This window comes from Diprion similis, chromosome 14 (assembly GCF_021155765.1).
Source record: "Diprion similis isolate iyDipSimi1 chromosome 14, iyDipSimi1.1, whole genome shotgun sequence".
NCBI lineage: Eukaryota > Metazoa > Arthropoda > Insecta > Hymenoptera > Diprionidae > Diprion > Diprion similis.
The window spans coordinates 12,724,165-12,745,480 of NC_060118.1; the positions used below are offsets into that span (position 1 = coordinate 12,724,165).

A 21,316-nucleotide genomic window follows, 5' to 3' on the forward strand; every position below is an offset into this window, starting at 1 on the left:
CGTTACCATTATTATGAGAAATAACTGTCCATATAGGGTCTTAATTGAACGTTATTGTTGTCATATTATAACACCAATGACCCTTGATGAATCAGGAACATTTTTTCGTCATACACGCAGCAATAATTACTTTGCTGTACATTATGATACGAGAATTCAAGGTGGATTGTTTAAACAGGTATTAAACATCCATATTACCTTGATATCGTTAGCTGTACACTGGTAAAATATTCACGAAATTTTCACACTGTAGTAGTAGGTGCGTACGTAACGTAATTATAGGTTTCAAAATTATTGAGTGGTGTTGTAATTACCAAACAACCCATACTGGTTCTGTCGAAACCCCAATATTTTTGACGTAGTACCTTGCTCTGGTTACAGTCTTTATTGAACATTTCGCAGTTCTGGCCAGGGTCATTTTACCCAGAATTGACAGATTGTTTCTTCAATTATCTAGTCTGAGTAAACGCACGAGTCACTTTTTCAACAGTATATTTTTCTTTTTTTCATCGACAATAAAAAAGGTACGGTATGTTAAATCTGTGAATGATTTTTAACTGAAGTAATTTGGAAAGCAAGTAAGGCGCATTTCAACAGTTTCGGTTTGTGTCGAACCTATTAGAATAAAACGTATTTGATATTTTTTAAATTCATAGTATTATTTTATTTTTAAGCTGAACAATGTCAGCATTTCGTGCAACTCGAGTCATGCCCGGGTTCGGAATGAATGGTTTGATCGACCTGAGTGGAAGCCGCCAAGGTATGGCGTTCATGAATAGTTTGGGTCATGCGGAGAAGAATCTTGCTCCTTCGTCGCGAATAGTCGTTGATGCTTTTAAAAAGAAAAGCACTGAACTACAAGATATTGTTTATGAAAACATGAAGGCAGTTGTAATGGTGGTTCGCATAATGGGAGCTCTTCCCATCATGAGACCATATATAGGTGAACAATTATTCTCATTTGTAATTGTTTCGTTCTACGACATTTAAAATGATCCATTTTAAATGGTATTCAAATTCTAGGTGTCACTAAATTCAAATTTGCCTCAAACACAATGATATACTCTGTACTGGTGTACGTGGCCATGACGGCTTACGTTCTGTACGTGATATGGAATCGAATAAAAATTGTGCAGGCAGTACAGGGTCGTTTTGAAGAAGCTGTTATAGCATATCTTTTCATCGTCTTTCTTGTACCTAATTTTCTTGTGCCAGTCTTCTGGTATGAAACACGAAAGAATGCGGGCTGTTTCAACCATTGGATGGATTTTGAGGCACGTACTATCACTGCTTGGATTGTTTAGTATCTCTTCAATGTTCTTCATTTTGATTGAGTTACATCTATTACAGATCTTCTACACTCGAGTAACGACACGGTATTTGCCGATTAACTTGAGACTCAGGGCAATATGGATATCCATTTTAGTTCCTGTAATATCAACTGCATGTGTCTTCACCACCCAAATGACTATGGATAATTTTGTTTTGTGGCAGGTATACAAGAATGCAGTATAATGTGGTATTTCAATATCTTCAATTAAATTACTTGTATATTCTCAGATGGTTCCCTATATCTATGTAACGACATTCATAAATATGCTGGGTGCTTACTGGTACATGCATTGCACTACCATCTCAACATGTGCAAACATACTCGCTCAAGATTTTAAACATGTGAGTTTATTGCATTCATTTAACATCAATGCTTTTCTGTATGTAGTAAGTGTTTGCAGGTATGGCGGATGTTCATTATTAAAATTGAAGTCAAATTATTTTATTTTTATAGGCGATTAGAAGCAATGTTGAAGCGATTACGGTTGCCGACTATCGAGCACTGTGGCTTCATCTGAACAGAATAACGAGAGAAATAGGGATAGCGACTTGTTACTGTTTCACAGTTCTATGTATGTATCTTTTTTTCTCCTCCACCTTATCCATATATGGCTTATTCTCCCAGTTAAAAGATGGGATCACGATCAAAGACCTTGGACTTACAATGTCTGCTGTCTCCACTATCGCCCTGTTGCATGTGATTTGCGACCAAGCACACTCTGCTTCACAGCACGTGAGTTTATGTATCACTTATCTTTTTTCAATTCTATATTATTAATCAATATATATATATTGATATAGATCCATGTTTTAGTAATTTCATTCTCTTTAGGTGAGGGTTCATTTTCAAAAGAAATTATTGCTAGTCGAACTCTCCAATCTTAACGAAGACGCTCAGATTGAGGTACGTCTATTTCACGACCTTATGATGAATCAAATTTTTTGGGGAATACTGAGAATATAGTGAATTTTCATTTTGTAGATAAATATGTTTCTACGAGCAACAGAGATGAATCCGTCGGATATTAGTCTGGGTGGTTTCTTTGATGTAAATCGTAATTTATTCAAATCGGTAAGCTAAATGATATTGAAATTCATGATGTTAAATTGAATTTTTACAAGTCTTTTGATAGCTCTTAGGTACTATGGTGACCTATCTTGTCGTCTTGCTACAGTTCCAAATTAGCCTACCAGAGACCGCCGGAGTCTATAATGCGACGCTGGATTAGTAAAACAGTGAGAATTTCTAGTGTCAATAGGCATTAGATAAATTAAAAGTAGAAATAAGAGTTGAACATTATATTAATCGAACAGTATAAGAATTGAAATTGACAACAGAGTGTATATGTACCTAATTAGGAATTAATAATAAAACCTAATCCATTCCTTATGAAAGTATGTACATCAATTTAACGATCATTTTCATCGCTTAAACTTATTTAGGGTAACATTCAATAAATTTATATGTATAAATTGTATGTACAACATGAAAAACGTGTGGAAAAACCATACTACCAATACTGTGTAAAGTGATCCAATCTTAGAATAAGTAAAGTTTTTCACTGGTATATTATAAATATATTGTATATGTATGTATAATTGGTATATCTGTAAGTGTATATATATATATATATATATATATATATTATATGTATAAGTATATCACAATGTGTAAAGTAGTAATTCAGACATGTGATTGAAAATGCACACCTTCACCTGGTCCTTATAAAAGCTGCTCCGTACCTCAATTCACTTGCCACTGTAAGTAAATAAGCGATACCTCATAAATCAGTAGTTTCAAAATGATGTATATTTTGTCAATTCAATGAAGCCTTACTTTCAGTCCAGTCTGTTGATCAACGGTACTAGCCTCGGCCTGGCGTTTGGCTATTTCCGCGGCTCTCTGCTGCTGCCTCTTGACGGTGTCAACGTTGCCTATGCCTCTTGACTCCTGTTCAGCTATTCGCTTTTCGGCTGCCTCAACCTGTTGACGACGGCGCACCTCCTGTAGATACAAATAACAGTTATCATTACATACTTATATCTTTGAATAACTTTTTTGCGTGCCATCAAGGGAAGAGAATTGCGGGAAGTCTAGTGAAAAGTGCAAACTGCAGGAAATAATATTTTACCGGATCTGGTGTCAGATCTTCGTACGACGAAGATTGTTTACAGCAAGATGTGCAAATACCCATGACTAGTTAGTTCGTGGCTTAGGTGGAGCAGTGGAAGATGATTGGGATTTAATCCTGAGCAAAGCCTCTCTGACAATCCTCTCCAGTTGTTAAGACTACGGTTGTTTGAATTAAGGAACTTATTTTAACTATGCTGCCCGATTTTAAGGGATCAAAGATACTGCAAATCCTATACAAACTATTGGTTTGATTCGTTTTCGTTTTCGTCCATATGATTACCTTGGACGAACTGTCAGTTGTCCAATCACACACGCGCATGAATGATGTGGTATTATGGCATGTGGTGTGAATGTAGAAATGTGTAGCCTGATATCAGTGTATGTAGTAGTCACGTGATGATACGATTTGCGTGCGTCTGCGCACTTTTAGTCAAAATAATTACTTTAATGAAATGAACGAAATTTTCTTCTTTAAGTTTTGAACGATAGGGTTTTAAAAAATCGTGCAAAAAATTCAATGACGTGATTTGCTGGATGCGGGAAATTGGACGCAAATAAAATTATTACCAACTTGACCATTCGGTCAGCCATTTTTTTTTGGGAACGGTTCTACTGGGTTCTTCCACCAACTCTCACGTCGCACGGTGAACCGCAGTGCAGACAAGATGCTGTCGAGGTTGGCTCTACGGAATGGTAAATGACATTTAGGTTAAATTTACTTATTGGTGCCACAGAAATGGTTTTTATATTCCAACGAACTCGAGCATCGGGTTTGAGTCGTAACCATTTGTCCCTGTGTAAAAATTCTCGCGGTCCTCCGTTTGCTTTTACACATTACTGCGGTCATTTCTCTGTTATTATGTAATGACATATATTTTGCTCAGTTTTCGTAAACCACTCGCCATTTCTGAAACGTATTACGGTACGGACTTCTGATACATGTCGGAAAATAATTCATCTAGAGGACCACTTTGATTTTTGTCCATTTGCACTATAACTAACCTCTTACATATTTCATTATAACTCTACACATATTACTGAATCTCAAGAAAAATAACCAATGATATGATTTGCTTTAACGAAATATAAACATATCTCAATAAATATTTTTCACAATTATAGCTCAAGCTTTGCCCGCCGTTACTCATGGCGCGCAGGCTCTAACTTCATCTACCCAAGCCACCAATCGTCCGGTCAGAGCGGAGTTTGGTGGAAAGGTTCGCCTAGGATTTCTCCCTGATGAATGGTTCACCTTCTTTTATCCCAAGACCGGTGTTACGGGTGAGTGCTAAACAATGTTTTTGTAATCAAGCGTCGCAGTCTGATGAAACTTTCCAACTGTTTTGAATAATCTGTGCAGCAAGTGAAATGGCAGAGTATTGAATATTTGAAACTTATTTCAGGACCCTATGCATTTGGCCTTGGTTTGACAACCTACTTGTGCTCTAAAGAGATTTATGTCATGGAACATGAATATTATACCGGTCTATCCATTCTGCTTATGATCATCTATGGCACTAAGATGTTTGGTCCAAAGGTCGCTGCTTATGCAGACAAACTGATCGATGAGCAAACCACAAATTTGAATGACTCTAGGAACAGCGAGATTGAATACTGTGAGGAATCAATCAAATGTGAAAAGGAAGCTCAATGGCAAGCTGAAGGTCAGACTCTTCTAATGGAAGCCAAGAAACAAAACATAGCCATGCAACTTGAAGCAGCTTACAGAGAACGCTTGGTCCAAGTGTATACTGAGGTGATTATTTTGCCAATCTTCTTAATATTGGTATTCACGTTACGGAGGTGTAGTTCACTTTTTGTAACATATTACGCAAGGTAGTGCAATACATTAGATTCTCAGATTGAAATTTGATTTACTGTATTAGTTTTACGTTTTTCTGCACCTTATTTACTTCTAATTCGATGGAATTTGGTTTTTTTTTTAAATGTGTTTTTTTTTCTGCAGGTTAAGAAGCGTTTGGACTACCAGGTACAGATTCAAGCAGTTGAGCGTAGAATAAGCCAGAAACATATGAGTGAATGGATAATTTCAAACGTATTGAAGTCCATCACACCGGAACAAGAAAAAGCTACACTCCAGCAATGTATCGTCGATCTTCAAGGTTTGGCTTCAAGAACTTGAAAACGAGAAATACCTGAATATTTAGCAAAAGTAGCAAACCTAATGTACATTGTGCGTAAAAAATTTCACTGTTAGTCTCAAAAACGACATGTATCGACAGAAAAAAATTTCCTTCAGCCATCTCGTATAACATGCGTAACTTCGTTTGATAGATGGTGTCATAACTTTGTATGACCAGTTATAATTCAATACAGTTATGGTCAATGTGAATAACATTATTATGAAAAAAAACTCAACAGCTTGTCAATAACCCGTCATTAACTAAAATTCATTGGAGCGAATCAATAGTTCTTGCGGTACGTTAACAATCAGCAGGAGCAGAGTTGGATGGTATTAGTAACAGATTTGTGTTCTCTGATGAGAAATCTGTATTGGCAGAGTTTTCTATTGAGATCTCTTAAATTGGGGACAAACCAGTTGTAGATCTTTAACAAACAAGGCAAAACGAATCGATCATGAGATAGTTTGGAATCGATCAGTATTGAGTGAAAAGAAAAAGAAGGGAAATTCAAGAGAGAGAGGAGTACGTAGGTTGGTGACTTTATCTGCTATCTGCCTTTGGCTGAGCAAAGTTTGCAATTAATATTATGAATTTACTGAATTTACTATATCACAATAAGGGATGAAAATACGATAATTGAGACGCATCAAAATACTAAAAAAGTACTTGATCCAAATAGTACTTGATCAAGCCCTATCGTGACCTATCGTTTGTCAAACTAGAATTGAAATTCAGGTCATTCTGTAGTCTTCTGTCGGTTTTCCGTCGGTTGACCATATTCTGTGCCACGGAACTCTGCTAAGCTGGATATCAGTGTTTGTGCACATGAGTGAAAGACTTCAAGTTTTGTCGCGAGTCGCGTTCGTGAAATTTGTACAAGTGCAAGTAGCCGATGTGAAAAAATCCTAATCCGATTGGCGGTAATGAAGTGAACCAATTGGAGTAAGTACGGCAAAAGGTAAAGTGTGGCGCCTGTGCTGGGATTTTTGGGCCACTCGACGTGCAGTTCTGTAAGTCCAGTTGCCTTTCCGATAACTGATGCTTGCACGGCATTAGATGGGCGCCCGGGCGTGATAAATGAAGAAAAAGCAATTAATGGCAATGACAAGGGTATCGATACCAAGATGAAAAATTTGATTTGGTTTTTCGGCGAAAAATTTGTGTGCTACAATATTGTGATATAATCAACACTGGAATAAAGTTCTGTATACGCAGACGTATTGCGACGTATTTTTTGGTGATATCATGGTTACGCATGACGGGCTTACGTCATTCTAGTCGACAGATCAGGAGTCAAAACCAAAGTATCTACGGATATATTTAATTGTATTTGGGCTACTGCTAATCAGATAACGTGCTACATAACTTTTTCGCATGACTGCTTGCAATTAGTTTGCAGAGGTTCCTTGAAATTGATTTTTGGATAAAAAGACTGTGCAATGTAAGAGGGTTCAACTCATCTAGGAATTAATTTATTGAGATCCTGTATAAATGCAACTTGTGCGAGAGTGACCCATTGCACATTCTTACCTCACTGCGAACGAATAATCAAATCTAACTGATAAAAAATAGAAAATTCACACTAACTTTGTGAAGGAGTACGAAGGTAAAAAAACAATATGGTAGCTGCGAGGACTTACTTTCAATTCAGTTTAGTAATTCTAATACAAGCGTACCGGTTACTGTATAGCGCTCCGATAAGTTGCCAAACAGTGAAATAACGGAAGTAAAAACGAAATGCGAGGACGTTATTGAACGTAACACGATTCCAAAACCAAAAAATTTCGGCTCCGAATATCGAGAAAAAATCCAAGGCTAACCCCTTTGCATTTTTGGCGAAAATTTCGACGACTTTGAAAAGTGCTGCGATTAATTCTTTAGGGTACTATTCCGACGTGATTTTGCGAGAGGAATCGAATGATCGCAGTCCCGATACGCTGCGAGCAACACCTGCAAAGTTACAGCCGAAAAACTGCAAATTTTGGTCGTCATTTCTCTGCTGCTGGTCCTAGGCTATTTTTGATGTGTTTTCTGAGTTCCTGGGCGTCGAATTAGTCTAAAAAGCGTCATACGGATCGATTCCCAGACGAAAGATTTTTCAGCAAAAAAAAATCCAAGGCTAACCCCTTTGCATTTTTGGCGAAAATTTCGACGACTTTGAAAAGTGCTGCAATTAATCTTTTAGGGTACTATTCCGACGTGATTTTGCGAGAGGAATCGATTGATCGCAGTCCCGATACGCTGCGAGCAACACCTGCAAAGTTACAGCCGAAAAACTGCAAATTTTGGTCGTCATTTATCTGCTGCTGGTCCTAGGCTATTTTTGATGTGTTTTCTGAGTTCCTGGGCGTCGAATGAGTCTAAAAAGCGTCATACGGATCGATTCCCAGACAAAAGATTTTTCGGCCAAAAAAAATCCAAGGCTAACCCCTTTGCATTTTTGGCGAAAATTTCGACGACTTTGAAAAGTGCTGCAATTAATTTTTTAGGGTACTATTCCGACGTGATTTTGCGAGAGGAATCGATTAATCGCAGTCCCGATACGCTGCGAGCAACACCTGCAAAGTTACAACCGAAAAACTGCAAATTTTGGTCGTCATTTATCTGCTGCTGGTCCTAGGCTATTTTTGATGTGTTTTCTGAGTTCCTGGGCGTCGAATTAGTCTAAAAAGCGTCATACGGATCGATTCCCAGACAAAAGATTTTTCGGCCAAGAAAAATCCAAGGCTAACCCCTTTGCATTTTTGGCGAAAATTTCGACGACTTTGAAAAGTGCTGCAATTAATTTTTTAGGGTACTATTCCGACGTGATTTTGCGAGAGGAATCGATTGATCGCAGTCCCGATACACTGCGAGCAACACCTGCAAAGTTACAACCGAAAAACTGCAAATTTTGGTCGTCATTTATCTGCTGCTGATCCTAGGCTATTTTTGATGTGTTTTCTGAGTTCCTGGGCGTCGAATTAGTCTAAAAAGCGTCATACGGATCGATTCCCAGACAAAAGATTTTTCGGCCAAAAAAAATCCAAGGCTAACCCCTTTGCATTTTTGGCGAAAATTTCGACGACTTTGAAAAGTGCTGCAATTAATTCTTTAGGGTACTATTCCGACGTGATTTTGCGAGAGGAATCGAATGATCGCAGTCCCGATACGCTGCGAGCAACACCTGCAAAGTTACAGCCGAAAAACTGCAAATTTTCGTCGTCATTTCTCTGCTGCTGGTCCTAGGCTATTTTTGATGTGTTTTCTTAGTTTCTGGGCGTCGAATTAGTCTAAGAAGCGTCATACGGATCGATTCCCAGACAAAAGATTTTTCGGCCAAAAAAAATCCAAGGCTAACCCCTTTGCATTTTTGGCGAAAATTTCGACGACTTTGAAAAGTGCTGCAATTAATTCTTTGGGGTACTATTCCGACGTGATTTTGCGAGAGGAATCGAATGATCGCAGTCCCGATACGCTGCGAGCAACACCTGCAAAGTTACAGCCGAAAAACTGCAAATTTTGGTCGTCATTTATCTGCTGCTGGTCCTAGCTTATTTTTGATGTGTTTTCTGAGTTTCTGGGCGTCGAATTAGTCTAAAAAGCGTCATACGGATCGATTCCCAGACAAAAGATTTTTCGGCCAAAAAAAATTCAAGGCTAACCCCTTTGCATTTTTGGCGAAAATTTCGACGACTTTGAAAAGTGCTGCAATTAATTCTTTGGGGTACTATTTCGACGTGATTTTGCGAGAGGAATCGATTGATCGCAGTCCCGATACGCTGCGAGCAACACCTGCAAAGTTACAGCCGAAAAACTGCAAATTTTCGTCGTCATTTCTCTGCTGCTGGTCCTAGGCTATTTTTGATGTGTTTTCTGAGTTCCTGGGCGTCGAATTAGTCTAAAAAGCGTCATACGGATCGATTCCCAGACAAAAGATTTTTCGGCCAAAAAAAATTCAAGGCTAACCCCTTTGCATTTTTGGCGAAAATTTCGACGACTTTGAAAAGTGCTGCAATTAATTCTTTAGGGTACTATTCCGACGTGATTTTGCGAGAGGAATCGATTGATCGCAGTCCCGATACGCTGCGAGCAACACCTGCAAAGTTACAGCCGAAAAACTGCAAATTTTGGTCGTCATTTCTCTGCTGCTGGTCCTAGGCTATTTTTGATGTGTTTTCTGAGTTCCTGGGCGTCGAATTAGTCTAAAAAGCGTCATACGGATCGATTCCCGTACAAAAGATTTTTCGGCCAAAAAAAATCCAAGGCTAACCCCTTTGCATTTTTGGCGAAAATTTCGACGACTTTGAAAAGTGCTGCAATTAATTCTTTGGGGTACTATTCCGACGTGATTTTGCGAGAGGAATCGATTAATCGCAGTCCCGATACGCTGCGAGCAACACCTGCAAAGTTACAGCCGAAAAACTGCAGATTTTCATCGTCATTTCTCCGCTGCTGGTCCTAGGCTATTTTTCATGTGTTTTCTGAGTTCCTGGGCGTCGAATTAGTCTGAAAAGCGTCATACGGATCGATTCCCAGACAAAAGATTTTTCGGCCAAAAAAAATCCAAGGCTAACCCCTTTGCATTTTTGGCGAAAATTTCGACGACTTTGAAAAGTGCTGCAATTAATTCTTTGGGGTACTATTCCGACGTGATTTTGCGAGAGGAATCGATTAATCGCAGTCCCGATACGCTGCGAGCAACACCTGCAAAGTTACAGCCGGAAAACTGCAGATTTTCATCGTCATTTCTCCGCTGCTGGTCCTAGGCTATTTTTCATGTGTTTTCTGAGTTCCTGGGCGTCGAATTAGTCTAAAAAGCGTCATACGGATCGATTCCCAGACGAAAGATTTTTCAGCAAAAAAAAATCCAAGGCTAACCCCTTTGCATTTTTGGCGAAAATTTCGACGACTTTGAAAAGTGCTGCAATTAATTCTTTAGGGTACTATTCCGACGTGATTTTGCGAGAGGAATCGATTGATCGCAGTCCCGATACGCTGCGAGCAACACCTGCAAAGTTACAGCCGAAAAACTGCAAATTTTGGTCGTCATTTCTCTGCTGCTGGTCCTAGGCTATTTTTGATGTGTTTTCTGAGTTCCTGGGCGTCGAATTAGTCTAAAAAGCGTCATACGGATCGATTCCCAGACGAAAGATTTTTCAGCAAAAAAAAATCCAAGGCTAACCCCTTTGCATTTTTGGCGAAAATTTCGACGACTTTGAAAAGTGCTGCAATTAATTTTTTAGGGTACTATTCCGACGTGATTTTGCGAGAGGAATCGATTGATCGCAGTCCCGATACGCTGCGAGCAACACCTGCAAAGTTACAGCCGAAAAACTGCAAATTTTGGTCGTCATTTATCTGCTGCTGGTCCTAGGCTATTTTTGATGTGTTTTCTGAGTTCCTGGGCGTCGAATGAGTCTAAAAAGCGTCATACGGATCGATTCCCAGACAAAAGATTTTTCGGCCAAAAAAAATCCAAGGCTAACCCCTTTGCATTTTTGGCGAAAATTTCGACGACTTTGAAAAGTGCTGCAATTAATTTTTTAGGGTACTATTCCGACGTGATTTTGCGAGAGGAATCGATTGATCGCAGTCCCGATACGCTGCGAGCAACACCTGCAAAGTTACAACCGAAAAACTGCAAATTTTGGTCGTCATTTATCTGCTGCTGGTCCTAGGCTATTTTTGATGTGTTTTCTGAGTTCCTGGGCGTCGAATTAGTCTAAAAAGCGTCATACGGATCGATTTCCAGACAAAAGATTTTTCGGCCAAAAAAAATCCAAGGCTAACCCCTTTGCATTTTTGGCGAAAATTTCGACGACTTTGAAAAGTGCTGCAATTAATTTTTTAGGGTACTATTCCGACGTGATTTTGCGAGAGGAATCGATTGATCGCAGTCCCGATACACTGCGAGCAACACCTGCAAAGTTACAACCGAAAAACTGCAAATTTTGGTCGTCATTTATCTGCTGCTGATCCTAGGCTATTTTTGATGTGTTTTCTGAGTTCCTGGGCGTCGAATTAGTCTAAAAAGCGTCATACGGATCGATTCCCAGACAAAAGATTTTTCGGCCAAAAAAAATCCAAGGCTAACCCCTTTGCATTTTTGGCGAAAATTTCGACGACTTTGAAAAGTGCTGCAATTAATTCTTTAGGGTACTATTCCGACGTGATTTTGCGAGAGGAATCGAATGATCGCAGTCCCGATACGCTGCGAGCAACACCTGCAAAGTTACAGCCGAAAAACTGCAAATTTTCGTCGTCATTTCTCTGCTGCTGGTCCTAGGCTATTTTTGATGTGTTTTCTTAGTTTCTGGGCGTCGAATTAGTCTAAAAAGCGTCATACGGATCGATTCCCAGACAAAAGATTTTTCGGCCAAAAAAAATCCAAGGCTAACCCCTTTGCATTTTTGGCGAAAATTTCGACGACTTTGAAAAGTGCTGCAATTAATTCTTTGGGGTACTATTCCGACGTGATTTTGCGAGAGGAATCGAATGATCGCAGTCCCGATACGCTGCGAGCAACACCTGCAAAGTTACAGCCGAAAAACTGCAAATTTTGGTCGTCATTTATCTGCTGCTGGTCCTAGCTTATTTTTGATGTGTTTTCTGAGTTTCTGGGCGTCGAATTAGTCTAAAAAGCGTCATACGGATCGATTCCCAGACAAAAGATTTTTCGGCCAAAAAAAATTCAAGGCTAACCCCTTTGCATTTTTGGCGAAAATTTCGACGACTTTGAAAAGTGCTGCAATTAATTCTTTGGGGTACTATTTCGACGTGATTTTGCGAGAGGAATCGATTGATCGCAGTCCCGATACGCTGCGAGCAACACCTGCAAAGTTACAGCCGAAAAACTGCAAATTTTCGTCGTCATTTCTCTGCTGCTGGTCCTAGGCTATTTTTGATGTGTTTTCTTAGTTTCTGGGCGTCGAATTAGTCTAAAAAGCGTCATACGGATCGATTCCCAGACAAAAGATTTTTCGGCCAAAAAAAATCCAAGGCTAACCCCTTTGCATTTTTGGCGAAAATTTCGACGACTTTGAAAAGTGCTGCAATTAATTCTTTGGGGCACTATTCCGACGTGATTTTGCGAGAGGAATCGAATGATCGCAGTCCCGATACGCTGCGAGCAACACCTGCAAAGTTACAGCCGAAAAACTGCAAATTTTGGTCGTCATTTATCTGCTGCTGGTCCTAGCTTATTTTTGATGTGTTTTCTGAGTTTCTGGGCGTCGAATTAGTCTAAAAAGCGTCATACGGATCGATTCCCAGACAAAAGATTTTTCGGCCAAAAAAAATTCAAGGCTAACCCCTTTGCATTTTTGGCGAAAATTTCGACGACTTTGAAAAGTGCTGCAATTAATTCTTTGGGGTACTATTTCGACGTGATTTTGCGAGAGGAATCGATTGATCGCAGTCCCGATACGCTGCGAGCAACACCTGCAAAGTTACAGCCGAAAAACTGCAAATTTTCGTCGTCATTTCTCTGCTGCTGGTCCTAGGCTATTTTTGATGTGTTTTCTGAGTTCCTGGGCGTCGAATTAGTCTAAAAAGCGTCATACGGATCGATTCCCGTACAAAAGATTTTTCGGCCAAAAAAAATCCAAGGCTAACCCCTTTGCATTTTTGGCGAAAATTTCGACGACTTTGAAAAGTGCTGCAATTAATTTTTTAGGGTACTATTCCGACGTGATTTTGCGAGAGGAATCGATTGATCGCAGTCCCGATACGCTGCGAGCAACACCTGCAAAGTTACAGCCGAAAAACTGCAAATTTTGGTCGTCATTTATCTGCTGCTGGTCCTAGGCTATTTTTGATGTGTTTTCTGAGTTCCTGGGCGTCGAATGAGTCTAAAAAGCGTCATACGGATCGATTCCCAGACAAAAGATTTTTCGGCCAAAAAAAATCCAAGGCTAACCCCTTTGCATTTTTGGCGAAAATTTCGACGACTTTGAAAAGTGCTGCAATTAATTTTTTAGGGTACTATTCCGACGTGATTTTGCGAGAGGAATCGATTGATCGCAGTCCCGATACGCTGCGAGCAACACCTGCAAAGTTACAGCCGAAAAACTGCAAATTTTGGTCGTCATTTATTTGCTGCTGGTCCTAGGCTATTTTTGATGTGTTTTCTGAGTTCCTGGGCGTCGAATTAGTCTAAAAAGCGTCATACGGATCGATTCCCAGACAAAAGATTTTTCGGCCAAAAAAAATCCAAGGCTAACCCCTTTGCATTTTTGGCGAAAATTTCGACGACTTTGAAAAGTGCTGCAATTAATTTTTTAGGGTACTATTCCGACGTGATTTTGCGAGAGGAATCGATTGATCGCAGTCCCGATACGCTGCGAGCAACACCTGCAAAGTTACAACCGAAAAACTGCAAATTTTGGTCGTCATTTATCTGCTGCTGGTCCTAGGCTATTTTTGATGTGTTTTCTGAGTTCCTGGGCGTCGAATTAGTCTAAAAAGCGTCATACGGATCGATTCCCAGACAAAAGATTTTTCGGCCAAAAAAAATCCAAGGCTAACCCCTTTGCATTTTTGGCGAAAATTTCGACGACTTTGAAAAGTGCTGCAATTAATTTTTTAGGGTACTATTCCGACGTGATTTTGCGAGAGGAATCGATTGATCGCAGTCCCGATACGCTGCGAGCAACACCTGCAAAGTTACAACTGAAAAACTGCAAATTTTGGTCGTCATTTATCTGCTGCTGGTCCTAGGCTATTTTTGATGTGTTTTCTGAGTTCCTGGGCGTCGAATTAGTCTAAAAAGCGTCATACGGATCGATTCCCAGACAAAAGATTTTTCGGCCAAAAAAAATCCAAGGCTAACCCCTTTGCATTTTTGGCGAAAATTTCGACGACTTTGAAAAGTGCTGCAATTAATTTTTTAGGGTACTATTCCGACGTGATTTTGCGAGAGGAATCGATTGATCGCAGTCCCGATACACTGCGAGCAACACCTGCAAAGTTACAACCGAAAAACTGCAAATTTTGGTCGTCATTTATCTGCTGCTGATCCTAGGCTATTTTTGATGTGTTTTCTGAGTTCCTGGGCGTCGAATTAGTCTAAAAAGCGTCATACGGATCGATTCCCAGACAAAAGATTTTTCGGCCAAAAAAAATCCAAGGCTAACCCCTTTGCATTTTTGGCGAAAATTTCGACGACTTTGAAAAGTGCTGCAATTAATTTTTTAGGGTACTATTCCGACGTGATTTTGCGAGAGGAATCGATTGATCGCAGTCCCGATACGCTGCGAGCAACACCTGCAAAGTTACAGCCGAAAAACTGCAAATTTTGGTCGTCATTTATCTGCTGCTGGTCCTAGGCTATTTTTGATGTGTTTTCTGAGTTCCTGGGCGTCGAATTAGTCTAAAAAGCGTCATACGGATCGATTCCCAGACAAAAGATTTTTCGGCCAAAAAAAATCCAAGGCTAACCCCTTTGCATTTTTGGCGAAAATTTCGACGACTTTGAAAAGTGCTGCAATTAATTCTTTGGGGTACTATTCCGACGTGATTTTGCGAGAGGAATCGAATGATCGCAGTCCCGATACGCTGCGAGCAACACCTGCAAAGTTACAGCCGAAAAACTGCAAATTTTGGTCGTCATTTATCTGCTGCTGGTCCTAGCTTATTTTTGATGTGTTTTCTGAGTTTCTGGGCGTCGAATTAGTCTAAAAAGCGTCATACGGATCGATTCCCAGACAAAAGATTTTTCGGCCAAAAAAAATTCAAGGCTAACCCCTTTGCATTTTTGTCGAAAATTTCGACGACTTTGAAAAGTGCTGCAATTAATTCTTTAGGGTACTATTCCGACGTGATTTTGCGAGAGGAATCGATTGATCGCAGTCCCGATACGCTGCGAGCAACACCTGCAAAGTTACAGCCGAAAAACTGCAAATTTTGGTCGTCATTTCTCTGCTGCTGGTCCTAGGCTATTTTTGATGTGTTTTCTGAGTTCCTGGGCGTCGAATTAGTCTAAAAAGCGTCATACGGATCGATTCCCAGACAAAAGATTTTTCGGCCAAAAAAAATTCAAGGCTAACCCCTTTGCATTTTTGTCGAAAATTTCGACGACTTTGAAAAGTGCTGCAATTAATTCTTTAGGGTACTATTCCGACGTGATTTTGCGAGAGGAATCGATTGATCGCAGTCCCGATACGCTGCGAGCAACACCTGCAAAGTTACAGCCGAAAAACTGCAAATTTTCGTCGTCATTTCTCTGCTGCTGGTCCTAGGCTATTTTTGATGTGTTTTCTTAGTTTCTGGGCGTCGAATTAGTCTAAAAAGCGTCATACGGATCGATTCCCAGACAAAAGATTTTTCGGCCAAAAAAAATCCAAGGCTAACCCCTTTGCATTTTTGGCGAAAATTTCGACGACTTTGAAAAGTGCTGCAATTAATTCTTTGGGGCACTATTCCGACGTGATTTTGCGAGAGGAATCGAATGATCGCAGTCCCGATACGCTGCGAGCAACACCTGCAAAGTTACAGCCGAAAAACTGCAAATTTTGGTCGTCATTTATCTGCTGCTGGTCCTAGCTTATTTTTGATGTGTTTTCTGAGTTTCTGGGCGTCGAATTAGTCTAAAAAGCGTCATACGGATCGATTCCCAGACAAAAGATTTTTCGGCCAAAAAAAATCCAAGGCTAACCCCTTTGCATTTTTGGCGAAAATTTCGACGACTTTGAAAAGTGCTGCAATTAATTTTTTAGGGTACTATTCCGACGTGATTTTGCGAGAGGAATCGATTGATCGCAGTCCCGATACGCTGCGAGCAACACCTGCAAAGTTACAGCCGAAAAACTGCAAATTTTGGTCGTCATTTATCTGCTGCTGGTCCTAGGCTATTTTTGATGTGTTTTCTGAGTTCCTGGGCGTCGAATTAGTCTAAAAAGCGTCATACGGATCGATTCCCAGACAAAAGATTTTTCGGCCAAAAAAAATCCAAGGCTAACCCCTTTGCATTTTTGGCGAAAATTTCGACGACTTTGAAAAGTGCTGCAATTAATTCTTTGGGGTACTATTCCGACGTGATTTTGCGAGAGGAATCGAATGATCGCAGTCCCGATACGCTGCGAGCAACACCTGCAAAGTTACAGCCGAAAAACTGCAAATTTTGGTCGTCATTTATCTGCTGCTGGTCCTAGCTTATTTTTGATGTGTTTTCTGAGTTTCTGGGCGTCGAATTAGTCTAAAAAGCGTCATACGGATCGATTCCCAGACAAAAGATTTTTCGGCCAAAAAAAATTCAAGGCTAACCCCTTTGCATTTTTGTCGAAAATTTCGACGACTTTGAAAAGTGCTGCAATTAATTCTTTAGGGTACTATTCCGACGTGATTTTGCGAGAGGAATCGATTGATCGCAGTCCCGATACGCTGCGAGCAACACCTGCAAAGTTACAGCCGAAAAACTGCAAATTTTGGTCGTCATTTCTCTGCTGCTGGTCCTAGGCTATTTTTGATGTGTTTTCTGAGTTCCTGGGCGTCGAATTAGTCTAAAAAGCGTCATACGGATCGATTCCCAGACAAAAGATTTTTCGGCCAAAAAAAATTCAAGGCTAACCCCTTTGCATTTTTGTCGAAAATTTCGACGACTTTGAAAAGTGCTGCAATTAATTCTTTAGGGTACTATTCCGACGTGATTTTGCGAGAGGAATCGATTGATCGCAGTCCCGATACGCTGCGAGCAACACCTGCAAAGTTACAGCCGAAAAACTGCAAATTTTCGTCGTCATTTCTCTGCTGCTGGTCCTAGGCTATTTTTGATGTGTTTTCTTAGTTTCTGGGCGTCGAATTAGTCTAAAAAGCGTCATACGGATCGATTCCCAGACAAAAGATTTTTCGGCCAAAAAAAATCCAAGGCTAACCCCTTTGCATTTTTGGCGAAAATTTCGACGACTTTGAAAAGTGCTGCAATTAATTCTTTGGGGCACTATTCCGACGTGATTTTGCGAGAGGAATCGAATGATCGCAGTCCCGATACGCTGCGAGCAACACCTGCAAAGTTACAGCCGAAAAACTGCAAATTTTGGTCGTCATTTATCTGCTGCTGGTCCTAGCTTATTTTTGATGTGTTTTCTGAGTTTCTGGGCGTCGAATTAGTCTAAAAAGCGTCATACGGATCGATTCCCAGACAAAAGATTTTTCGGCCAAAAAAAATTCAAGGCTAACCCCTTTGCATTTTTGGCGAAAATTTCGACGACTTTGAAAAGTGCTGCAATTAATTCTTTGGGGTACTATTTCGACGTGATTTTGCGAGAGGAATCGATTGATCGCAGTCCCGATACGCTGCGAGCAACACCTGCAAAGTTACAGCCGAAAAACTGCAAATTTTCGTCGTCATTTCTCTGCTGCTGGTCCTAGGCTATTTTTGATGTGTTTTCTGAGTTCCTGGGCGTCGAATTAGTCTAAAAAGCGTCATACGGATCGATTCCCAGACAAAAGATTTTTCGGCCAAAAAAAATTCAAGGCTAACCCCTTTGCATTTTTGGCGAAAATTTCGACGACTTTGAAAAGTGCTGCAATTAATTCTTTAGGGTACTATTCCGACGTGATTTTGCGAGAGGAATCGATTGATCGCAGTCCCGATACGCTGCGAGCAACACCTGCAAAGTTACAGCCGAAAAACTGCAAATTTTGGTCGTCATTTCTCTGCTGCTGGTCCTAGGCTATTTTTGATGTGTTTTCTGAGTTCCTGGGCGTCGAATTAGTCTAAAAAGCGTCATACGGATCGATTCCCGTACAAAAGATTTTTCGGCCAAAAAAAATCCAAGGCTAACCCCTTTGCATTTTTGGCGAAAATTTCGACGACTTTGAAAAGTGCTGCAATTAATTCTTCGGGGTACTATTCCGACGTGATTTTGCGAGAGGAATCGATTAATCGCAGTCCCGATACGCTGCGAGCAACACCTGCAAAGTTACAGCCGAAAAACTGCAGATTTTCATCGTCATTTCTCCGCTGCTGGTCCTAGGCTATTTTTCATGTGTTTTCTGAGTTCCTGGGCGTCGAATTAGTCTGAAAAGCGTCATACGGATCGATTCCCAGACAAAAGATTTTTCGGCCAAAAAAAATCCAAGGCTAACCCCTTTGCATTTTTGGCGAAAATTTCGACGACTTTGAAAAGTGCTGCAATTAATTCTTTGGGGTACTATTCCGACGTGATTTTGCGAGAGGAATCGATTAATCGCAGTCCCGATACGCTGCGAGCAACACCTGCAAAGTTACAGCCGAAAAACTGCAGATTTTCATCGTCATTTCTCCGCTGCTGGTCCTAGGCTATTTTTCATGTGTTTTCTGAGTTCCTGGGCGTCGAATTAGTCTAAAAAGCGTCATACGGATCGATTCCCAGACGAAAGATTTTTCAGCAAAAAAAAATCCAAGGCTAACCCCTTTGCATTTTTGGCGAAAATTTCGACGACTTTGAAAAGTGCTGCAATTAATTCTTTAGGGTACTATTCCGACGTGATTTTGCGAGAGGAATCGATTGATCGCAGTCCCGATACGCTGCGAGCAACACCTGCAAAGTTACAGCCGAAAAACTGCAAATTTTGGTCGTCATTTCTCTGCTGCTGGTCCTAGGCTATTTTTGATGTGTTTTCTGAGTTCCTGGGCGTCGAATTAGTCTAAAAAGCGTCATACGGATCGATTCCCGTACAAAAGATTTTTCGGCCAAAAAAAATCCAAGGCTAACCCCTTTGCATTTTTGGCGAAAATTTCGACGACTTTGAAAAGTGCTGCAATTAATTTTTTAGGGTACTATTCCGACGTGATTTTGCGAGAGGAATCGATTGATCGCAGTCCCGATACGCTGCGAGCAACACCTGCAAAGTTACAGCCGAAAAACTGCAAATTTTGGTCGTCATTTATCTGCTGCTGGTCCTAGGCTATTTTTGATGTGTTTTCTGAGTTCCTGGGCGTCGAATGAGTCTAAAAAGCGTCATACGGATCGATTCCCAGACAAAAGATTTTTCGGCCAAAAAAAATCCAAGGCTAACCCCTTTGCATTTTTGGCGAAAATTTCGACGACTTTGAAAAGTGCTGCAATTAATTTTTTAGGGTACTATTCCGACGTGATTTTGCGAGAGGAATTGATTGATCGCAGTCCCGATACGCTGCGAGCAACACCTGCAAAGTTACAACCGAAAAACTGCAAATTTTGGTCGTCATTCATCTGCTGCTGGTCCTAGGCTATTTTTGATGTGTTTTCTGAGTTCCTGGGCGTCGAATTAGTCTAAAAAGCGTCATACGGATCGATTCCCAGACAAAAGATTTTTCGGCCAAAAAAAATCCAAGGCTAACCCCTTTGCATTTTTGGCGAAAATTTCGACGACTTTGAAAAGTGCTGCAATTAATTTTTTAGGGTACTATTCCGACGTGATTTTGCGAGAGGAATCGATTGATCGCAGTCCCGATACACTGCGAGCAACACCTGCAAAGTTACAACCGAAAAACTGCAAATTTTGGTCGTCATTTATCTGCTGCTGATCCTAGGCTATTTTTGATGTGTTTTCTGAGTTCCTGGGCGTCGAATTAGTCTAAAAAGCGTCATACGGATCGATTCCCAGACAAAAGATTTTTCGGCCAAAAAAAATCCAAGGCTAACCCCTTTGCATTTTTGGCGAAAATTTCGACGACTTTGAAAAGTGCTGCAATTAATTTTTTAGGGTACTATTCCGACGTGATTTTGCGAGAGGAATCGATTGATCGCAGTCCCGATACACTGCGAGCAACACCTGCAAAGTTACAACCGAAAAACTGCAAATTTTGGTCGTCATTTATCTGCTGCTGATCCTAGGCTATTTTTGATGTGTTTTCTGAGTTCCTGGGCGTCGAATTAGTCTAAAAAGCGTCATACGGATCGATTCCCAGACAAAAGATTTTTCGGCCAAAAAAAATCCAAGGCTAACCCCTTTGCATTTTTGGCGAAAATTTCGACGACTTTGAAAAGTGCTGCAATTAATTTTTTAGGGTACTATTCCGACGTGATTTTGCGAGAGGAATCGATTGATCGCAGTCCCGATACGCTGCGAGCAACACCTGCAAAGTTACAGCCGAAAAACTGCAAATTTTGGTCGTCATTTATCTGCTGCTGGTCCTAGGCTATTTTTGATGTGTTTTCTGAGTTCCTGGGCGTCGAATTAGTCTAAAAAGCGTCATACGGATCGATTCCCAGACAAAAGATTTTTCGGCCAAAAAAAATCCAAGGCTAACCCCTTTGCATTTTTGGCGAAAATTTCGACGACTTTGAAAAGTGCTGCAATTAATTCTTCGGGGTACTATTCCGACGTGATTTTGCGGGAGGAATCGAATGATCGCAGTCCCGATACGCTGCGAGCAACACCTGCAAAGTTACAGCCGAAAAACTGCAAATTTTGGTCGTCATTTATCTGCTGCTGGTCCTAGCTTATTTTTGATGTGTTTTCTGAGTTTCTGGGCGTCGAATTAGTCTAAAAAGCGTCATACGGATCGATTCCCAGACAAAAGATTTTTCGGCCAAAAAAAATTCAAGGCTAACCCCTTTGCATTTTTGTCGAAAATTTCGACGACTTTGAAAAGTGCTGCAATTAATTCTTTAGGGTACTATTCCGACGTGATTTTGCGAGAGGAATCGATTGATCGCAGTCCCGATACGCTGCGAGCAACACCTGCAAAGTTACAGCCGAAAAACTGCAAATTTTGGTCGTCATTTCTCTGCTGCTGGTCCTAGGCTATTTTCGATGT

The 21,316-nt window shown here is 40.5% G+C and overlaps 3 protein-coding genes across 3 annotated transcripts; 2 read left to right on the plus strand and 1 right to left on the minus strand.

Moving 5' to 3' along the window:
* The first annotated feature begins 150 nt into the window (after nucleotides 1–150).
* On the plus strand, nucleotides 151–2,598 carry LOC124414510 (gustatory and odorant receptor 24). Its single transcript, XM_046895465.1, has 8 exons — nucleotides 151–943; nucleotides 1,024–1,274; nucleotides 1,351–1,494; nucleotides 1,561–1,674; nucleotides 1,787–2,065; nucleotides 2,165–2,236; nucleotides 2,315–2,404; nucleotides 2,466–2,598. Exons 1-8 carry the CDS (start codon nucleotides 682–684, stop codon nucleotides 2,559–2,561), a joined length of 1,308 nt encoding a protein of 435 aa, XP_046751421.1. The 5' UTR covers nucleotides 151–681; the 3' UTR covers nucleotides 2,562–2,598.
* On the minus strand, nucleotides 2,443–3,786 carry LOC124414512 (small VCP/p97-interacting protein). The gene is made up of 3 exons (XM_046895467.1): nucleotides 3,465–3,786; nucleotides 3,170–3,337; nucleotides 2,443–3,091 (listed from the first exon to the last, which is right to left on the minus strand). Exons 1-3 carry the CDS (start codon nucleotides 3,525–3,527, stop codon nucleotides 3,077–3,079), a joined length of 246 nt encoding a protein of 81 aa, XP_046751423.1. The 5' UTR covers nucleotides 3,528–3,786; the 3' UTR covers nucleotides 2,443–3,076.
* A 220-nt stretch (nucleotides 3,787–4,006) lies between these two features.
* LOC124414511 (ATP synthase subunit b, mitochondrial) lies at nucleotides 4,007–5,831 on the plus strand. Its single transcript, XM_046895466.1, has 4 exons — nucleotides 4,007–4,159; nucleotides 4,589–4,747; nucleotides 4,870–5,222; nucleotides 5,433–5,831. The coding sequence occupies exons 1-4, from the start codon at nucleotides 4,132–4,134 to the stop codon at nucleotides 5,607–5,609; spliced, it is 717 nt and encodes a 238-aa protein (XP_046751422.1). The 5' UTR covers nucleotides 4,007–4,131; the 3' UTR covers nucleotides 5,610–5,831.
* The last annotated feature ends 15,485 nt before the right edge of the window (nucleotides 5,832–21,316 follow it).